This window comes from Cydia strobilella, chromosome 12 (assembly GCF_947568885.1).
Source record: "Cydia strobilella chromosome 12, ilCydStro3.1, whole genome shotgun sequence".
NCBI classification, from domain to species: Eukaryota; Metazoa; Arthropoda; class Insecta; order Lepidoptera; family Tortricidae; genus Cydia; species Cydia strobilella.
Window position 1 is genome coordinate 7,392,101 of NC_086052.1, and position 21,742 is coordinate 7,413,842.

The 21,742-nt window shown below is 35.5% G+C and overlaps 1 protein-coding gene across 1 annotated transcript; it reads right to left on the minus strand.

Annotated features, from left to right (window-relative positions):
- Window positions 1–558: 558 nt before the first annotated feature.
- LOC134746051 (uncharacterized) lies at window positions 559–15,882 on the minus strand. Its single transcript, XM_063680270.1, has 3 exons — window positions 15,726–15,882; window positions 5,775–5,908; window positions 559–3,235 (listed from the first exon to the last, which is right to left on the minus strand). Exons 1-3 carry the CDS (start codon window positions 15,789–15,791, stop codon window positions 3,103–3,105), a joined length of 333 nt encoding a protein of 110 aa, XP_063536340.1. The 5' UTR covers window positions 15,792–15,882; the 3' UTR covers window positions 559–3,102.
- Window positions 15,883–21,742: the final 5,860 nt, after the last annotated feature.

Genomic DNA, 21,742 nt, shown 5'->3' on the forward strand with positions numbered 1-21,742 from the left:
TTGTCTTCATAAAGCACGTGCCTTCTTAAACCTTGACGTTGGCGGAATCATCGACAATATCGATGGAGCCATAATACCCAAAGATTGATTGTAGTAATTGTCATAATCATTTTACTTTTTAAATGAATGTTATGCCAATGACGTAGTAAATGTAAAAAGGTTTCACAGTGGGTCAGAAATAAAGTTGACCGATAGTACCTACATACCCACTTATAATATAGGTACATTAACTTTAAAAATAGACTATTTGGTAATTTTAATCATGTTTACTCATTGTAAATAGGTAGATAAACCACTCATGTCTAATTTTAGCACTGTACTTAAAATAATTTATTTAGATTTAGTGGTTTTTGTCATTAAGTAGGTGCGAAAGTAGGTAAAGTCACCTGTAATACTATGTGCCTCTTCGAAGGCCGCAAAAATATGTGACACGCTCTTATGGCTCTACAAATAAGATGGTGTCAGATATTTTTGCGGCCATCGTTGTGTAACATATTATTGCAGGTCAAGTATGAGTATTTTTGCTAGGTAACCTATAAAATAAAGGAAACGAATAAAAATTAGTCATTCATTTTATTTCTTTAAAAAGTAATAGAAATAATTATTAAGAAAATCTTATTAATGAAACATATTTAATAATACAGTTCAGTATGTCATAAAAGAAACGTACAATTATTACAAAAAGCATGTTTCTAATGAAATCTAGATCTAGCCCTCACTCTCACATACTCGTAATTCTCGTAAATGATTAAAGAAAAAAATAGGAACTGCAAATGTGAATATTCGAAAGACGAATATCACCTTATATTCTACTTATTATTTAAATCTATTAAGTACTTTAATTATCGCATCATTACTCATACCATCCATCACACATTTACTAAAAAAAATACTAAAAATAAAAATTAATGAGTAGTAGCAAAGAGTTATTGATTGTAAGAGAGAGGTAAAGTCTAAGAAAGAAACGTATCCCGTAGTTTGACAGCCGAACCAGATGGCGCTGTATTGCGTTTTATAGTCACTGAATTGTTAAATGTCAACTTTTAACAAAAGTTACAGGATATTGTATGAAGCCGTGCAGCGCCATCTACAGTACTTGCCAATTTCAAGGTAGGTAAACTTTTGACAGCAAGGTAGGTCAGCGTATAGGAATTTGTTTTTACTTTACACATCTTACACAATCAATGGATCTTTGGTAGTAGGTACGTTCACCTAGTAATGATGAATGTATGGAAGTGACTGCAACACATTAACCATTGGCTATTATTATATTTTTATTTGTACAGATTGGTGAAAAATCTTACTTAATATATTATTTAATTTATATAACATTGGAAATCAAATTGTGAATTTACAATAACAAACAAAATTGTAATCGTAGACTCGTACTTGAATTTCGTTATAGCGTTTTCGTGGAAAAAATTATCTGTAGTGTATCGCGGACTTATGCGGTATCTCCAGTATAAAGTCGTCGACAATAGAACTTGCAAATAATGTAAACATATATGACAAATTTTGTTAGCGGTTGACACATAACCTAACCTAAGGTAATTTTCCTTGAAATATTAATAATTAACATTTAATTTAACCACAATTTAACTAAAAAATATTAATAAAATATTTAAGTATACCTATATATACTGTTGATAAGGTCATGGTTGTCCTTTTAAAAAGCGAGATTACGAAGTAATGAAGGTAAAATGGTTTGTTGACATTGTTTGCAAGTTCTATTGACGACGACTTTAGCAATTCCTAAGTATACGTGTCCATATAAATAGCATAAACAATAACGTTACAATTTGAATACAATTTTTCCTTTTTTGTGACTAAAAATGAATAGTACCAAAATTATGTTAAAGTTGTCCACGTTCGGTTTTAGAAAAGTATCTGTTGTGCGTTTTTTAATCAATATATAATTTAGTTACAGAATATTTATTAATTTAAAGCCAATAAGTTTACATTCGCCTGTCGAATATCACTTTTCATTTCACTTTATATTTTTAATGTACATGGTCAACTTAATATCAGTTGCGGTCACACGAGTGATTTAATCATTAGTGTAAGCTGTACGCAAAAAAACCGCAAATCGATGTACAGTTTAGCCGTTTGGCACACGCATACTAGAGGTCAAAACAATTTTTTGACCCGCAGTTCCCAAAAAGAATTCCCTTAGGAGGGGAGTGGCTAAACTGTACATCGATTTGCGTTTTTTTTAATTGGGCTCGTACGGCTTCCACTACATGTCAACATAAAATTTAAAAATAAAAAGGCGGAATACAAGGGTGTCAAATGTTAAAATATCCAAGACTGCACAAAAATTAAAATAATCTTAAAAAATGGTAAAATTAACTTTGTCCTGGCAACATTGAGTGCCTTTTGCTGAGAATAGACAGTACCTTATTAAAAATTCTTGTTTCTTATGGTTTTGGTTCGCCTCTAACCTAAAAGTATGTACGTCATTTGAGCTCGAGTATGAAAGCTTGGATAATTTCCTGACCTACTCGTATTTGTCTTATAACTACAATATGATGCTTCGATAGCATCTGTACTGATAAGTAAAATTTGTATTTATCTCCGACATAAGCAGCTGTTTTTTAAGGTCTGATAAAAATCTATTCTGCGCTGGACAATTATGATAATCCCACATTACGATAAAAATTTTAGTGCTTTCAACATTATCGCTCCGATCGAATCAGCTTTTTGATCAGACGTAAATATTATTGTATGATAGCTGATAGGGCTTCGACAAGTTTGCTTAGAAATCCGATATCGGTTGGGACAATGGGAAACGAAACGGCAATTTTACACATAGTTATAACTACTGATGTGCCGTCGGAAAGTTTCCAAAACTGCGAAATACGGATTTTTTTGTATAGAAATCAAAATTTTCTAAAATGAAAATTTCCTCTGTTTCCTGTCAAATTTCCAAGAACTATTCCAACTTTTTGGTAACTTTGCGCAACATACACAACACATCTCACACATCTGTAGTTATACCGGTCGCTGACTTCAATTATTAATGGGACCACACAGATAGGTTCTTAAAAGAGACGGATGCTTTGTCGTCGATACACAGCTTAAAGTTTGTCGAAGCGTAGCTCGCTAGCTCTCTGTGTTGTCTGACTTTTTATCGTCTTGGGCCGGAGGCACCGGCACTTTACACAGCTTGACGATGGCTTTGGCCAAGGTATCGTTTTCGTCTTCTTGACACGTCAAATTTGAAGCGCATACACAACTGGAAAATGGAAAGTAAGATATTGATATACATTTACCTATTAGTAAGAGTAATAAGAGCATTACAAGGCCTGTTTACAGTACCCTTAGTGTAAATTTCATTCGGTTTGAGTTTCCAAAACGTCCCGCTTGGCGCGCTGTTCAAAATCCCATACAAAATGAGACTTAAGACAAACGCGTACGTCACGTCACGCTATCGAATGAAATTTACACTAGATTTAGAGAGTAGCAGAACTCGAAACCTATTTGCCTGTTAAAAATATCTATCATGGAAACGATGTGGAAAGGATCCATGCCGGTATAGAATTATTATGTTATCCATTGATAAATTTGATAATCATGAACTTGGTATCGTAATCAATCATCTAATTATTGGCAGTATATCGGTTTACAACAACGGATTCGTATTTCAAATTAAATTAAAACCATTTAATTTTGGATTTAGAATACTCATATAGTTGGTCAAGCAAATCTTGTCAGCAGAAAAAGGCGGCAAATTTAAAATTTGAAGTTCTTGCCCTTTCCTACTGACAAGATTTGTTTGACCAACTATAAATACCATAAATTGGGTTGGCAACTGTCAAAGGTTTGCATAGATGGCGCCATCATAGCTTGCCCCTTTTTCTATGGCTTAAAGGGTATAACATTCCATTAAAATAACAAAAAATTGACACTATTCTAGGGATTGACAGGACAAGCTATGCTGGCGCCATCTGCTAAATACTTCAATCGGTACACCTCATTATATGAAAACGGTCGATCACTACTTCTAATACCTACCTACTGTCCACAAAATGGGGCATTTTCTATGAAAAGGGGCCTTATTGTCGATGGCGCTTACACCGCACAGCGTCGCGCGGCATTGTATTTATATCGAACCATCCTTAATAATGGCGTAAGCGCCATCGACAATAAGGTCCCTTTTTATAGAAAATACCACAAATTATATTCAGAAAAAAAAATTACAACTATACTTCTCTCTCGCGTCGAAAAATGATCCCTGACCTGTGTCCCTGGCAGTTCATTTTTGTACCTGTCTCGTAAAATGTTTGTAGACATTTTTTGGTTAGCACATTAATTTATTTAGAAATGTTACATATAAATGTATTTTTAATTTTTCTCAATAAATTTCTTTTTATTCTTATTCTTAAATAATTAATTATAGTAAAAATATAATTCTTCAATTATTTTTCAAATTAAGCCGTATCAAAAGAGACTTAAAGGATCTGTCATAGTGATCATGATTCGACTCGATAGGTATAAAGCGCACCCCATACGGGCTGAAATTATCAGAAATTAAGCACCGGAATCTCCTTCACAGAATTTCCGGTGCTTAAGAGGAAAGTGGAAGTCCGCTAAAAATACTTCTACATACAAACGTGGACTAGGTACTATTAATATTTGTCTCTCTGGATATTAACATTACGGAAAATATTTTTACACAAGTTTATGTAGGTATTTAACCACAGCTAATATGTATGTCGGGGTTATAGATTTTTTCGATTTTTAAAATTATTATAGGAGCTTCCAAAATCTGTATAAAATTCTTTTTTCGCTCATAACTTATAATACCTAATCAAAAGATAAAAAAAACGAAGGGGCATAGCTATATAATTTAAACTGTTGTGAGACCGTACTTAACTTACTTACTAACATTAATATACACATTAGATATTAACATTAGCTATGGTTAATATACTATACATCAAATTATGTGAAAATATTTTCCATAGTGTCAATATCCAGAGAGGAAAATGGGGACTACGTTGGTATGGAAAAACGGCCTTCCCCTTTCTTCTGAACTTTAATATAATTTAATGTTTTTTTTAGGTTAGAACGTCATTGTACTGATATAAGTAACTGAATTTATTACCAATTTCATGTTTTAATTAAAAAAGGACATATTTGTTGCTTAATTCCCCATTCTAATCTCAGTTTCATAATACGAATAACAGAAAGGTCAATTCGAACTTACATTTTGATATCAAAACGATGTCATTTAGTTATCATTCGAGAGTGCATTTCGCTCGAACTTGTTCGTATGAATTGGCGCGAGCGAGATGCACGGGCGAATGATAACAAATAGGGAGTATTACTGCAATGTTCTGCCGCCAGATTGCAGCACTAGTGCAGTGTGCACATCCAAAACCATAGAGTAACTTATACCTATACATATTACATACTATGCCTTAAACAGTTTTTTGACAAGTTTTCACTATGACATTGCAAATGCATCAAGGCGGTTTGTTTACAGGTGGCCTACCGCGAAACGCGAAAATTGAAATTTTGTTATCTGCCTCTCTATCGATCGAATATGCAAGTGATAGAGAGGCAGACACCGACTTTTCGATTTTCGTGTTTCGCGGTAGGCCCTGTGATTGTGCTAGTGGCGCCCTCTACGCAGAGTTTTGCGCAATATTCCCTATTGGCGTCTAACGCGCGTGCAGTGTGCGAGCGCCGAAGAAACGAAATCGCGACATGTTCTTTTCTAAACTAAATAAAAATGCCCATAGGCAAACTAAATAAAGATAAATACTTACTAGTCATTAGTCCTTTCCCATCTCTCATGAATAAATTCAATATTATCCTTGTAGAAGAGCCAGCCACACGGCGTCTTCGACTCGCAGATTGGCTTCTGGATGCTTGCGGGACTTTGGTTGTCTTCCATCGCCCTCTGTAAAGAGAAATGGAGGGTAAAGGATGACTCACGCTAGACCGGGTCGGGGCCGGGCCGGAGCTTCCGGCGCTTCGTTTTCTATGGGAAGCACCACGTGATCACCGCTCAGCGGCATAGAAAATGACATGTCGGACGCCTCCGCCCGGGCACGGCCCGTTCTAACGTGAGTCATCCTTTATGCAGGATTGCTCAGACATACGTTTGTCAGAGCAGAATCTGTTTATACTATGGCAGAATCACTTAAGAGTAACACGAACCTAGCCGCCGCCATATTACAATCGAACTTAGAGCGTTTTCACATTGTCCGATCCGATATCGGATGTAGGATCCTACATTCCCGTTACGTAGTCAGGCCGCGCCCGAGCGCAGTCTTTAGCGGTCATGCACACTAGAATAAACATTATGCCTACCTACACATATGCACACAAATATTATCGGTCCGACAGCTGACGGGGGGCTCCGACATGTCTGAATTTATCCGAAGCGCCTTTCCGATATCGGATGTCGGAAGGCGCTTATGAGAAATACAGGTGCAGGAGAGTGCCAATATGGCATCAAGTCCAACTTTTTTTGCGTTATCTATCGTTTTTTAGTAATAACAATTTGTTAAATGAATATATAAATACAAAGAGACACATATGTCTCACATTTTACTTCCATCCGACATCCGATATCGGATCGGGCAACGTGAATACGACGTTCAAAAAGCCAGTCCAGACGGAATGATCAAGTCGACCGATTTGATCAGAAAAGAAATTGGCGTCAATCTCCAATTAAATCACCTATTTTAGATTAACGGTGAATGGTGATACTTGAGCGCTCTAAACTAAAAAAAATGTCCCCAATCGCGAATACTATCGTCACTAATTGATATTCTTGCGTCCGCACCTCCATTTTATTGGTAATATCGGTCATAATCTGCGTTCGAAATCGGCGAGCCAAATTGGCGTTTGCGTCCGCACCTAATTTGATCGGACAATTTAATCAGATTGGCGAAGTATTGTTCCCGTCTGGACTGGCCTCTAAATAACATAAAATTTGATATGAACATTCAAGTAAGTAACATATCTATGTCTCGAATTAGTTTTCGTTCCTACATAATGTAATACAAAGAAATTAGAGCGAGTGGAAGTTTTACATACAAAATTTCTACTCTCTATTTTCTTTTTATAATTATAATACAAGCATATCGTTTTAAAATGATAGCGTAACTTGAATTGTATGGGAGTGGCCTTTAGGCGGCGGGTTCGCCCCATTACAATGACTAGCTAATTGTCTTTACACGTGTTTTTTTTTTCTTAGTTTTCATCATTCAGCAAGCTAAATTTACCCATGTCTAAAGCGGTCCGCGGTCTTAAAATAAATATATGAAGTGATTTCATTTCCAGGTTTAAATCCCATTATGCGAACAAGTCTTTTTGTGATGGGCACGATTACTTGTTTCATATAGTCTGGTATTTTTTCTATAAATATATAGTCAAATTGATACTGTGATATATGGGGCATTTTCTATGAAAAGGGGCCTTATTGTCGATGGCGCTTACGCCGCACAGCGTCGCGCGGCATTGTATTTATATCGGAGCATCGTTAATAATGGCGTAAGCGCCATCGACAATAAGGTCCCTTTTTATAGAAAATACCACATATTATATCTTAAATACTTTTTGTCATTAATATAGTTAGTAATTTTTATAAATTCAGATTTGTAAAACAACGTAACAATGAAGCTACGTATAATATAAAAACCGGCCAAGTGCGAGTCGGACTCGAGCACCGAGGGTTCCGTACTTTTTAGTATTTGTTATTATAGCGCCAACAGAAATACGTCATCTGTGAAAATTTCAACTGCCTAGCTATCACGGTTCATGAGATACAGCCTGGTGACAGACAGACGGACAGACGGACAGACGGCCAGACGGACAGACGGACAGACAGCCAGACGGACGGAAGGACAGCGAAGTCTTAGTAATAGGGTTCCGTTTTTACCCTTTGTACCCAAAACCCTAAAAATATCTCCCAAAAGGCGATTAGAAACTCACAGAATAATTTATTATCTACACTACACAATACTAAATGTAAAGTTACTCCATCGTGTGATGGAGTATGTTATAATTTCGTTGACGAAGTAAGAGATTAGGTACCACAGAAATGCGTCAACCACTGACGCCAGTCTTATGATAACGGTGACAAATAAACATATTTTCTTTTGTTCTAGTCATAATAAATAGTTATTTGGTTTACAAGGGGGCAAAGTTGTTTTTTAACCTTTCGTGCTAATATTGATACCCGAGCAAGCGAAAGATTCTAAAATGAAATTCCATGAGCGTAACGAGTGGTTCGAAAAGTGGAATCTTAAGCGTTGCGAGGGTTTCAAGGCACGAGGCTAAACAAATTTTGCCCCCGAGTTGACCACATCAACGCAAGGAAAATACCTACTAACAATAAAAATATCAAAAAAAATCCATTCGAAATGAATGTTATTAAACATTTATCATTTAAAATCATCATTTTAAAGTCAATTCTACCAGCCCACATAACAATAAAACATAATGAAATCAAATTCATAATAAAATCATATAATGAAATTATTACTGTCACAAACATAGTTTTTTAAGTTTTATTGTAAGTACTAACATTTTATGAGCCATGAGCTCGAAATAAACGATAATTTAATTTTTTTTTATAACGAAACTACACAAAATTTGCTGTTGATTACTTTGCCACACACATGTGTTTCTCATCAGTTTTTGAACAACCAAGAGAGCCTTTACCAGCTGGTGTGGTGAAAAAATAATTATACCGGTTATAAGACAATTATGTTAAGTTATTTACCATCTCGTGAATTAAAGTTGACCTACGTTTTAGAGGATTTCTCAAAGGATGCCGAAGGGTTTATGTACGAGTATGTATAACTAAATCTTCACTGGAGGTCCCTGAGCTACCGTAAGTACGGTAAGTACCTAGCCGACAGCCGTAGGTATCTTTAAGGTGCACCGGGCTCAGAGAACGGAGTTTTTGAAAACTCTGTAGCGCTTGTTTAGTGGTAAGTAGTACTTAGTAGTAAGCACTTTATTGTACACAACACAGGTATTTAGATCACAATACGGTTGCAAAAAAACCGGCCAAGTACGAGTCGGACTCGCGCACGAAGGGTTCCGTACCACTACGGAAAAAAACAGCAAAAAAATCACATTTAAATATTTATATTATTTTGTTTTTAGTATTTGTTGTTTTAGCGGCAACAGAAAATCTGTGAAAATTTCAACTGTCTAGCTATCACGGTTCATGAGATACAGCCTGGTGACAGACAAACAGACGGACAGTCTTAGTAATAGGGTCCCGTTTTTACCCTTTGGGTACGGAACCATAAAAATTAGCAATCTTGAGGCCCCACTCTAGTCTAGGGACCTCAGCGATTTTAATTTAAAGTTTTTGACTTTCGCTCGATAGAACAAAATCACGAACATTATAGGTCTAAAATGCACTTTAAATATAATACATTTTGCACGAAAACTAAAAATATGAAAATTATTTCTAAATGTAAGCTATCTATGCTTGAGGGACTCCGCGATTACTTTTTTTAATTTAAACCCAAATAATTAAAATTCGAAAACATCTGCGGTCCCGAGCACGCACATACATCTAGTTTACTTTTACACTTACGCTCAATGAGAGAAGAACACGAACCTACTGGGCCTTAGGGGGCGTTCAAATATTTCGAAACGCAATTTTCGAATGTTTACGTGTACCCCCCCTCCCCTTACCTAAAAGTTACGTAAGACCCAAGTGACCATTTTTACCTAAAAATCGCAATTTATGTTTAGCAAAGTATAATCACAAAATTGAAGAAATGAGCGAGCGTGTACGAGGAATGTTATGAAAGTGAAGAAAGCGACAGAGGTTTGTCAGGATCGTAGCAAGTGGAAATTCGTGGTCTCTGCCTATAGACCGCGGGCCAGGAACAGATTTCCATGACCAATCGCCTCCCGGGCGAAAACTCGTATAGTGGTTAACGGCTATGTATGATGAACCCTCGTGAACGTCAGCTGCCGCTCCGTTGGTGGGTTGAGGAATGGCAGCAAATAAAGTCTATAAAAAAAAATTGTGATCGCCTCCCGCTTGATATTTTGTCAGATGATAGTTTAGATGCTATTGTGAGTAAACAAAATCGTCAGCCGATTGTATCGCTGTGGAAAGACCGTCAGCTGGTCACATGAACATGTAAAAAAGAAAATTCTTTTCAGTCATCGGCGTCTTCGCCTCCCGTTTGATACTTTGTCAGATGATAGTTTAGATGCTATTGTTAATAAAACAAATCGTCAGCCGGTCGTATCGCGGTGGAAAGACCGCGTTACGCGTTTCGGTAGCTGCCATTCCTCAACCCACCAACGGAGCGGCAGCTGACGTTCACGAGGGTTCATCATACATAGCCGTAAACCGCTATACGAGATTTCGCCCGGGAGGCGATGACTGACGAAATTTGCGCCTGGCTCGCGGTCCACTACCCCTCCGGGAAATTGGCGTGATTATATGTAGTACCTAGGTATTTTATCTCAAAATATTTCACACTAATTTGTAATGATTTAAAATAATTGCACTTAACATTACACAACAGTGTTTTGGAGTGTTTCTGGATTCTCTTTGTACAATATACAAGGATGGATGAATGGATTGAATGGAATGAATTTCCAGTGCAGCCGTATTACGTTGCACCACGGTTTAATACATTGTTATTGTAATATACCGTAGTGCAACGTAATACTGCGTCCTTGAGCGTATCCGGCACTCTCGACACGAGCCATGAATGAACGGAATTGGGCGACGATTCCACCCGATTACCACGTGGAAACGCGATACCACGTAAACAGGAAACAACGTAGGTCGTTGACCCATTCATAATTTGTTTACTGCGCAGAAATATGTCAAGTTTCCCACCCGTAGTGTGAGTCAATGTGTATTAGTGGCTCGCCCAAATAAAATGTGAAAAGCATGAAAGGGATATCGGAAATAGACTCTTGTTAGTGTCTCGCAGACTTGCACCAGACGCTCTCTTTAGTCTCATTACGTGAACCACTCCTATCCCCTTCAATCGGACTACTTCTAGCTTGGGCCCATGACGCATCAGTTAGAACTAATCGGTACTGAAATTTCGTTGGTTACGCAATAATGTGTGCGTATTCTGAGATACGTAGATTCGTATTCCATGACAAAAGTAAATAACGTAAAAACGTAGGTAAATAATATTCAACGCAGATAAGTAAATAAGCAATTTCCACTGTAGATAACAATTCGATTATTATAGGGACAGTCAGCAATGTCAGCATCAAACAGATAGTGACGGAAAATCGCAATTATATATCCGGCTCATCTAATTATACATATAATTATTAGTTATGATGTGAGAATTTCGATCGCCTTGCCTAATTGCTGTGGATCAGGTATATTCACCTGCGTTTACGTTTATCGACGCGATAGCTACAAGATAATAATTATTTGTTTTACAAGGGGGAGTGAAGGGGGCAAAGTTTTTGTTCAACCTCTCGTGCTATTATTGATACCCGGGCAAGCGAAACATTCTAAAATTGAACCACGAACGTAGCGAGTGGTTCGAAAAATTGAATTTTGAGCGTTGCGAGGGTTTCAACGCACGAGAGGGTTAAACAAATTTTGCCACCGAGTGAAACACAAAAATTTTCACCACAGTCACCACACCAACACAAGGAAAATATTAAACAAAATCAAAACAAATCGATTCAAAATGAATGTCAATTAAATATTTATCATTCAAAATCATCATTTAAAAGTCAAAATAACTAACTAACTTTACTACCTGACAGCGTCAAATAATTTAGATGGTAAAGTCGTCGTCAATAGAACTTGCAAAAAATGTAAACAAATATGACAGATTTCATAGCGTTTGTTTACAAAGGTTATTTTCCCTGAAATAATAATAATTAACATTTAATTTTACTAAAACTGTATTTTAGGTTTAAAGAATGTTGATAAGGTCATGGTTGTCCTTTTAAAGAGCGAGATTACGAAGTAATGAAGGTAAAATGGTTTGTTTACATTGTTTGCAAGTTCTATTGACGATGACTTAAGGTATAATTATCAACTAAAATTGGAAATATTTTCATAGCTTTTTAAACCAAACTCTCAAAGGTGTAAATAAAAGTAGACGTGAATCTACTTGCCTACCTGCCAAGAATGGAAATAAGAAGTCTTTCATCCATAACCATTTTAACCTTTATTAAAGGGGGCCAACAATTACCAGTCCGCCGGACGATATCAGCCTGTCAGAACAAACATTTGACAGTTCCGAACAACCGAGAGGCCGATCACAGACTACAAAGACATAGGCCGATATCGTCCGGCGGACTGGTATTGGGTGGGTCCCTTTATTTTCATACAAATCGGGATACAGTCAAGGACCAGTAAAAATATTTTCATAAGTTATTTATTGAATATAGCTGTCGGGATTGATAGCCTAATTAAGCCTCTTTCTTCATCACATAACAGAAAATGAAAGTAATGGCAGAGTGTTCTAAAATATGCATTTTATGCAAAAGTGTCAAAAAGAGAAGAGAGTAATATCACGCTCAGCGATTGTTGAGCCATTTAGGGTCCCAGCTAAATTTGGTTATTCAATCAATACTCACGCTATGGCGATTATTTAACGGAGTAAAATTTTAGATAAGACATAATAAAAAAACGCAATAAACAACGTACAAGAATAACAATCTGTACGGGCCACTTGTACCATTCACTAACCCGGGGTTAACCGGTTAAACCTGGAGTTACCATGGTTACCAGTACAATATGACACTGGGTTAACGGTTTAACTGGTTTACCCCGGGTTAGTGGGTTGCTGCAAGTGGCGCTTAGTTAGCAAGATTAACTACTGAAGGTAGTTATAAAATTAATTTAACCGAATTGTCCGAAATAAAGAAGTAACGGATGCGATGTTTAAAAAAAAGGGAGTAATTATAATTACCAAAGCTATATGTAACTCCGTATAAGATAAATTAAGTGTTAGGATATAACGTGCCTCGGAATATTAAGAAAAAGTTATACTCGAGTAGATGGCGCCACACCTTTGGCCTATACTCGGCGTTGGCGACACCGTTTGATATTTAACAATTGTAAACACATAGGTATCAGTGAAAGGACATGGGTCAAATTCATATGGCGTTCTAAAAAAATATCCTATATATATTATACACATTTTTATATATTTTAATTTTTTGGGTTCCGTACCTCAAAAGGAAAAAACTGACCCTTATAGGATCACTAGTGCGTCTAGCCTAAACGAAACGAAACTACTACACCAAATAAGTTGAAATGTGGTACACATATGTAAGTTTGTGACCCAAAGACGGACATGTAACGTAAACAAAATGAATTTTAAACCTGGGGGATGGGGGCCACTTTTGGAGGCTAAATGAGAAAATTAAAAAAAAAACTTTTTTAAACTATGTCCTGTTACATAACAAATGAAAGAGCTCGCTGTAGGAACCTCAAATATATATTTTTGTAATTTTAAAATTAATAGTATAGAAGTTATTTAAGAAAATAGCCAAAAAATAACCATTCCCTCCTTTATCTCCGAAACTACTTATCGTGTTACATAACAAATGAAAGAGCTCGTTGTAAGAAACTCAAATGTATTTTTTTTGTAATTTTAAAATAAATAGTTCAGAAGTTATTTAAAAAAATAGTCAAAAAATTACCATTCCCCTCCTTTATCTCAGAAACTACTAAATCAAAAATTTTGAAAAAATACACAAAATAGTTCTAACCTATAGATCACAGGAAAACGAAGGATTTTTTTAAGACATTTCACTTACGTTTCAAATTAAAAATACATTGTTAAAAATTGTGTAATGTACGGAACCATTGGAACGCGAGTCCCACTCGCACTTGGCCGGTTTTTTGTTTTAATCACGTGTCGATAGACGGCAGTAAATTTACTGTGATTAAAAAAAATACTACCTATGACAATAACCCTCCATACTATCTAAGTATCTATTCTCTTTGTAATTACCAAGGTAACTTAATGCAAAAAGAACGATTACTGTCAATAAAGTCAAAAAATAAATAATTGTTTAGGTAGATACCTACTCGCTTCGACCGCGGACTACTATTTCATATTTGGTTAGGTACAGATTGAAATTCAATAACTTTTCCTTGCAACTCTAAAAGCTTTTTTACGAGCCCATCAACGTGCTCACTAGCGCCACTGCTAAACAATTGTGATTATTTAAATTTAACGATAAATATTTAAAAACCCGGCCAAGTGCGAGTCGGACTCGCGCACCGAGGGTTCCGCTTTTTAGTATTTGTTGTTATAGCGGCAACAGAAATACATCATCTGTGAAAATTTCAACTGTCTAGCTATCACGGTTCATGAGATACAGCCTGGTGACAGACAGACGGACAGCGGAGTCTTAGTAATAGGGTCCCGTTTTTACCCTTTGGGTACGGAAGTACGGAACCCTAAAAAGGGGGCCGCTACGTGCTGTATTTTCTATCTATGTACCTTTTGAATAGGATCAAACTAGTTTTTATGGGATTCGTCGATCTTATGATCTATGACAAAACGGCCATTTTAACTTTGGACGCATAGATTGACGAATCCAGCAACGTAAAAACTATTATAAGGTATGTACATTACGTAGCGGCCCCCTTTTTTAAATATCTATCGTTAAATTTAAATAATCACAATTATTTAGCAGTGGCGCTAGTGAGCACGATGATGGGCTCTTAATGTACTAATGTGTATGTGTATGGATAAGTCCGCCTTTGTACATTGTATTATTTATGTTCTTTTATTGTGTTTGTAATCTGTCTTATGTACAATAAAGTGTTTACATACATACATACATACATACATACTTATTTAAAGCTTTATTAACAAAATTACCTTGTTATAGTTATTTTTCAGCATATTAAAATATGACTGTAATTTCGCGACCGTCATTTGAAGTTAGAATTTCTTAAAGTTTCTTCGAGTCTTTTGCGACCGTTGGAGTTTGAATTTTTCAAAGTAGAATGTTTCACTATCGTTTGAAACTCGAATTTTTTTAAAAGCATCCTTGGCTTTGATGTATGAAACCAATTTTATTTATATTCTCGTGTAATTACTTAATTTAAATTAAATTAGTTATATTGCAATGACAATTTGAGATGTTGGGCGCAGAGAGGTTAGATTCTAACCGTTAGAGCATAAAATGACGAGGCTCCTGAATTCAATAGTTATATGCTGCAAATATTTCCTTTATAGGTACCTATATATGTATTTGTTATACCTATCTTGTTTTCGCAAAACATGTTAATCTTGCGCTCCCTGTGGATAAATATTATGCGTATATAATCGTTTATTTACGTTTCTTACGGTCGTAAGTCCATGTTTATTTATGTATGAGCCTATTAAGATAATGATTACGAACGTGTGCTTAAAACATTGTAGGTGTAGGTCATGAGTTAATTTATATAGTAACTATTAATCAAATCAGTCAATAAATGTCGCTCACTATTGTTAAATAAAGATGTATTGTATCAAAAACACGGTTCACACACTATATTAAACTACCTTCCAACTTATATCTTTAAAGCACTTGTAACCGTTTTTAAAATTTAAAAAATATCCGTTAACCAAATTCAATCCCGACAAACTAAAACCGTTTATGTTTAATTTAAATGCGCCAATGATATTTGCCAAATGCGTAGTTTATAAACAAATAAATGGTAATAAGGGAGTATTAAATAAGTGAGATTTTTTCCAAATTAGTCGATAAATAGGGGTTGTACTCACCCTCTGCCTAGGGACCATGGCCACGGCGAAGGTGCACAGGGCTGCGAGAAGTAACAGTCGTTTCATGTTCACGTTTTCAAGTGTACGGTGACAGTGGAGAGTGTGTAGTATATCGCGCGAAGGCGGGACGTGATGTGACGGCCGCGCGTCGCCCGCCGGGTATATGTAGGCATTGGCAGTGGAGGCCCGCACGCCGCGCCGCGCGCTTTACCAGATTTTCCTAACGAAATCTACGCCTCGCGCCTACTACGATACTATGATTACCATGATTTAGCAATATTTTTTATAATAAATCTTTTTCATGATTTTGTATCCACCGCTTGGTTACTCTTATAAGGCTGCGAAAAGGTATGTATGTGAAAATTCATACTACGAGTTTAAAAAAAATTACCAAGTATGTAGGTACTTTTTATGGATGACACTGCGTTCGAAAGAAAAAACGGTTTTTTTTCGGCGCTGTAGACTGGACCGCTAGAATAGTACTACTTGAAATGTAAAATATAATTGCGAGCATTTCCTAAACATTCGTTTGATTCGTTATAATACAAGGATACACCATCGTTTATCATAAACGAAGAAAATTCATAAATTTGGTTAGTTTACTTCATCCTCATCTCGTGCCTAAAACTTGAACTAATAACATTTTATTCGTTTTAGGAAGTGATCTATAAAATTATCATTTTGATTTTTAGTCATAATTACTTTATTTATGCAATTAAAATCATGTCTAGAAAAATGTACCGTATTGCACATTAAAAATTGCAAAAAATATTTATAAAAAAGGTATTTCGTTTTTGGCAAATATCTAATAAACTTTTAAGAAATTAAAACAAAAGATTACTAAATTACTAAGAGGAGAAAATTTCTAATAAAAAAATCCTAACTACATAGACATAGTATATACTAGTAGTTATAAGACGCGCCACCGAGCGAGGGGGTAAGAGTAAGAATATTCATGTAAAATTTGGGCAGCATAAGATTTTTTCTCTTTCACTCTTATAAATTTCGGTATTCCGCCATCGCCACCTACCTATGATGCCACCCGGTCGGTGATAAGGACAAAGCATGGCACTATTTTCTCTTTCCTCTTTAGGAATCGCAATAAGACTATCTTTCTTTATCAAAGAGTGTCAGGCCCTTGCCTAACTAGGAATTAACTCTATTATTTACAATTTAATTTAACGCAGAAAATAGCCCTCTGCGCGTTTCTGAATGCGCGCACTGCGTCAAAAGCGAGTACGTAAGTACGTAACATTCAAATTTTTGAAAGTATTTAATATCAATTTAAATACTTCAAATAATTTATTTCCGTTAGAAAATTATCTTAAAGTTAATTTTACAAACAATCAACTAAGAATAAGAATAATTTATTATTTTAACAGAAACATGGCATAAGTTGCACAAATGTAGTCCTGTGTGTCCCAAACTACGCTGAGCCTGTATCTTGGGACGCACCGAGTCGGTTTTACATGAACATTTTACCCAATGATAACTAAACAAATTTCGTGGTAAACTATTTATTAATTTTTATGTTTATATTTCTTTGTTGTTTAATACTTTTGTATGTTATAGTTAATCACGAATAAATGCGATGATTGCGATGATTTCTGATAAAATTTTCTCGAACTATGTTCTATGTTTCTAGCTTAAACGAAAACTTGTAGTACATATAAACTTATATCCCCCGTTTAACCCCCTTAAGGATTGAATTATTAAAAACGTTGAAATAACTTTTTTTTGCCTTCCTAAGAAGTTTCAAAGCATTTGTAATGGATTAAAACTTTCAACCCCTTTTTAATCCTTTTAGGGGATGGATATTTAAAAACGCTTAAATTACTTTTCTCGTATTCTAATAATATGCCTTTATACAAAGACTGAAGTCCTGTACTCAAAAAAAGGTTTGATCTCCATAAAGCATTTGTAGTAGTTTCAAACTTTCAACCCCTTTTTAACCCTTTTAGGGGATGAATTTTTAAAAACGCTGAAATTACTTTTCCTGTATTCTAATAATATGCCCATATACAAAGTTTTAGGTCCCGCATTTGATAAAATTTTTGATCTCCATACAAACTTTCAACCCCTTTTTCACCACCTTAGGGGATGAATTTTCAAAAACGCTGAAATTAGTTTACTTGTTTTTTAATAATATATCTTTTACCCAAGGTTCGAATTCATAGCTTAAAATAAAACTTGCACCCCATACAAACTTTAAACCCTCATTTCATCCCCTTAGGGGATTTAGTGGATACTAACGTTATAAAAACTACCTATTGTGAAAAATTCAGCTCTCTAGGTCCAACGGTTTGGGCTGGGCGTTGATTTAAGTGAGTCAGTCAGTCAGTCAGGACTTTTACGTTTATATATATAGATATATAAGAAAAACTCCACGACGGAGAGAAATGTTTTAGCGCCAATTATTAAAAAAAAAATGTTTATAATGAAGACGAAAGTTCGAGAAAGTTTTATTAATTAACAATTTGATAGCTTGTTAAAAAATTTACTTAAATTACACCCAATTTTTTTTTAAGTTTTAAAATTAATATTTAATACCTTAAAAAATTTGATGGTTATGGACCTACTTGCTTATGGCGCCGCGCGCGCATCCTGAAAATGACGCGAGAAGGGCTTTTTTCGGCCTAAATTAATAGTATTTTATGCAACCGTTGTTTAAGAGAGGTCAAAAAAGGCGTGGCGTGAGTAACAATTTAAGGCTAAGCCAAGTATAAAGGCAAAGTGGTAGGTAGGAACTAGAACTACGCTATCGATTTAAAATTGGAAATTGTTTATAAATAAAATAAAACCGGCCAAGCACACCGAGGGTTCCGTACAAACTTTAAATTTTCTCATTTAACTATAATCACGTAAGACTTTTGACCAGAATCATAAGTAATAAGCGTAATTGTGTAAAGCCCCATCTATCGGCAAATTGGCTTACTAATTTGCGCGACCTGTATGTATGTTGGATTTTCTGGGATAATTCTTTATCATGTAAAACGATTTCAACAATTTTTGTTTTATTTCAAAGAAGGTGGTTTTAGTGTTATCTCATAGATATTTCAAGTACACATGTGGATAAAATGCAACTTTCTCATCAGTTTTTGAACGATCAAGAGAGCCTTGACCAGCTGGTGTGGTGAAAATAACTATTATTATTATAAAAAACGTCCAAAATGAGGGGGTCGCAAAAGTTTAAAGTCTAGTGGTAGGTCAAGTGTTGTGTTTAATTTTAAAAAGTTTCTAAGAAATCAATTTAGTTATATCTTCATTTAATTAAAATATTTTTAAGGGAACGATTATGCTACACAGACTTCCTTGAGGCCAGGGCGGACACGCTATACATCAAAAATCAATTGCGTTTCTATGTGTGAACGGCACGTCTGTACACGCGTCATGCGTCATAGTGTGAGTAAGTTGTTTAAAAATAGTACTGAGCGGCCGGCAAACGGCCGTCAATCTGCTGTCGCGGGGCGAGGTAATTCGAGTCGTGGCGGGGCGGTGCGTGGCTGTTCTGTATGATAATACTATTACTTATCCTGTGCTTGAGGTGCTGATAACAGTGATAACGGCCTTAAGAGTCAAGGCTGCTGGAAGAACAGAAAAAAGTCTTACCAAAATTTCAGAGATAAGCACTATCTATCTGATACCTAATATAATATAACATCACTTCCTCCGAAAAAAAACAAAGCGTGCATCTGTTATAAAATGTTTCCCAAATAAAGGACCTACATATGGTTACTCTTATCACTACTTTATGAATGAACGTAAGTACTGGCTGGTCTGTAATTCCAATTGCTTGGACTGCCTGTTATTGCATGTGACCGAAACTAACCAACATGAGTGACCTCATTATACGTAACAATTGTAAGTTATCAGAGCTCAGATATTATTGGTTAGTTAGCCAGCGTCCGGCCACGGCAATATCTACTCTATGTAGGATTGTAGATTACATACTATGGTTACGACGAAATTGTTTGTTATTGTATATCTACTTGGGTGTTGTACCTAGCTACTACCTTGAGGAGTTGAAGGCCCGGGCTAGCCATATAAGCGCGTTCCGATTTTACTCGTTACTAATTGATTTTGACTATTTTGAGGTCAAAATTACAGTGGCCGCATGAATAATCGCCTCTCCTGTCCTCGGGTGTTTGTTATTGTGCACTTAATTTATGTTATGTACACGAGGGACGAGCCTCTATATCACTTAGTGGTTGCACGAAGCACTTTGAAATGTTTTAATGGAAAATTACGAGTTGAGGAAACAGTGACAAACAAAAAGCCTATACATATAGTCTATGTGCTAACGATTTCTTACCGATTCTAATAGCTCGTTTCAGTCAAAACGGACGGATTGCGCTCCTGTAACATCTGATGCTGGCACCATCACACTTCGCCTTATTTGGCAAATATTCGTGTTGCATCTCTTTCCTTTGACATACAAAACAAAAGGGATGCAACGATGCAACACGAATATTTGCCAAATACAGCGAAGTGTGGTGCTGGCATGAAAATTGTATGGAAACTGCACGCCGACTGCACAATCCCAGTATTTCATTATATTCAATTCAATTCAATTCAATTCAATCTTTATTCGCAACCAAGTAGATACAGTTTACACAATACACATGCAACTTAATGCTAGGTAGGTACATACATAACTACTAGGACCCGGTAAGGGCTTAGGAAAGTATTAGGCTTTTTAAAATATTCCTTATCTAGATTTCTTTGGCTTTCATTAATTCTTTCTTCCAGTTGGTACATAATTCATTAGTATTTTAGGTACTTATAATAAAATTTTCACTAAAAACAAAATAACAATAAACAAAATAAAAATTGAAAGCTATGTCACAAATTTAATTACTATTATGATAATAATGGTAAAACATTGTCAAGATAAGTTATTAAAGCATTTATACCGAATAATTTGTAAAAAAAGAAGGTAAGTGATTATTGACTTGCACAGGAATTCCTACCGTGTGTGTGAAGTGTGTGATAATCTTTATCAGAAAAAAAAAACAACTTCACAAAATAGTTTTTAATACAGTTACTCAAAAAGTGCTACTTTACGTAGCTGTTTAGCGTGCGGAAAGTTGGTTTTCGCGAACTAGTGCTTTTTACTTTTTTCCAATTTTTTTAAATTTATTCTTGTTCCAATTCATGACTAGTTATTGATGAGTGTTAATATTACTTTCCTCTAAACGTCGTAATCAACATAAAAACCTATTGCAATAAGAAAAATATACATATTTCATATTTTATTACTTACCTCTTCATCATTATAACACGTCTATTTTTTTTATATTTAATATTGAAAAACCGTTCTTAATAAGTTGTCTGAATAGAACGGAACGCCTGTCAAAGAAGAGGCGTTTTTTCTTTCTGCTTTAAGTTTTCAAAGGCAACATTCGATATTGTTTTTATAAATGTACGATACATAAATAATCGTAATTAACGATATTTGGGTAATAATAGTACAATGTTTTATATTTACAATTGTTTCTGTCTTATAGAACATGCATTAAAAAAAATCTTTCATTGAAGTGGGTTCAATAATAATAACACCCAGAAAAAAAAACACCTCTTCATAATCTCAATGTCAATGATGTCACAGAATTAATAATATAATAGTTTCGAATTCCTTACTTGTTGTTTTTCTTATTTTTCGCAACTGTATTAAAAAAACGTCGTTCGATACACGTGCGGAAATGTCATTACTTCACGAGTACCGAGATATCTTGCCACGAGCCGCAGGCGAGTGGCAAGACTCGTCGGGACGAGTGAGTGAGCGAGTTATACTTTCCGCACTAACATCGAAATGTACTATTCTAAATTCCTATAAAATAAAATCAGCCTCAACTATAACAGTGCAACTAATATAATAGGTTTTATTTTTACACCTATAGCGGAGGTACCTGACAAGAAGAATGTTTTTGAAAAGTTGTAAATGCTATAATACAACTATTTACTTAAGCCACTTACTTATGCAAATAAAATCGAAATGCAGCGAGTAATCTGTGTTG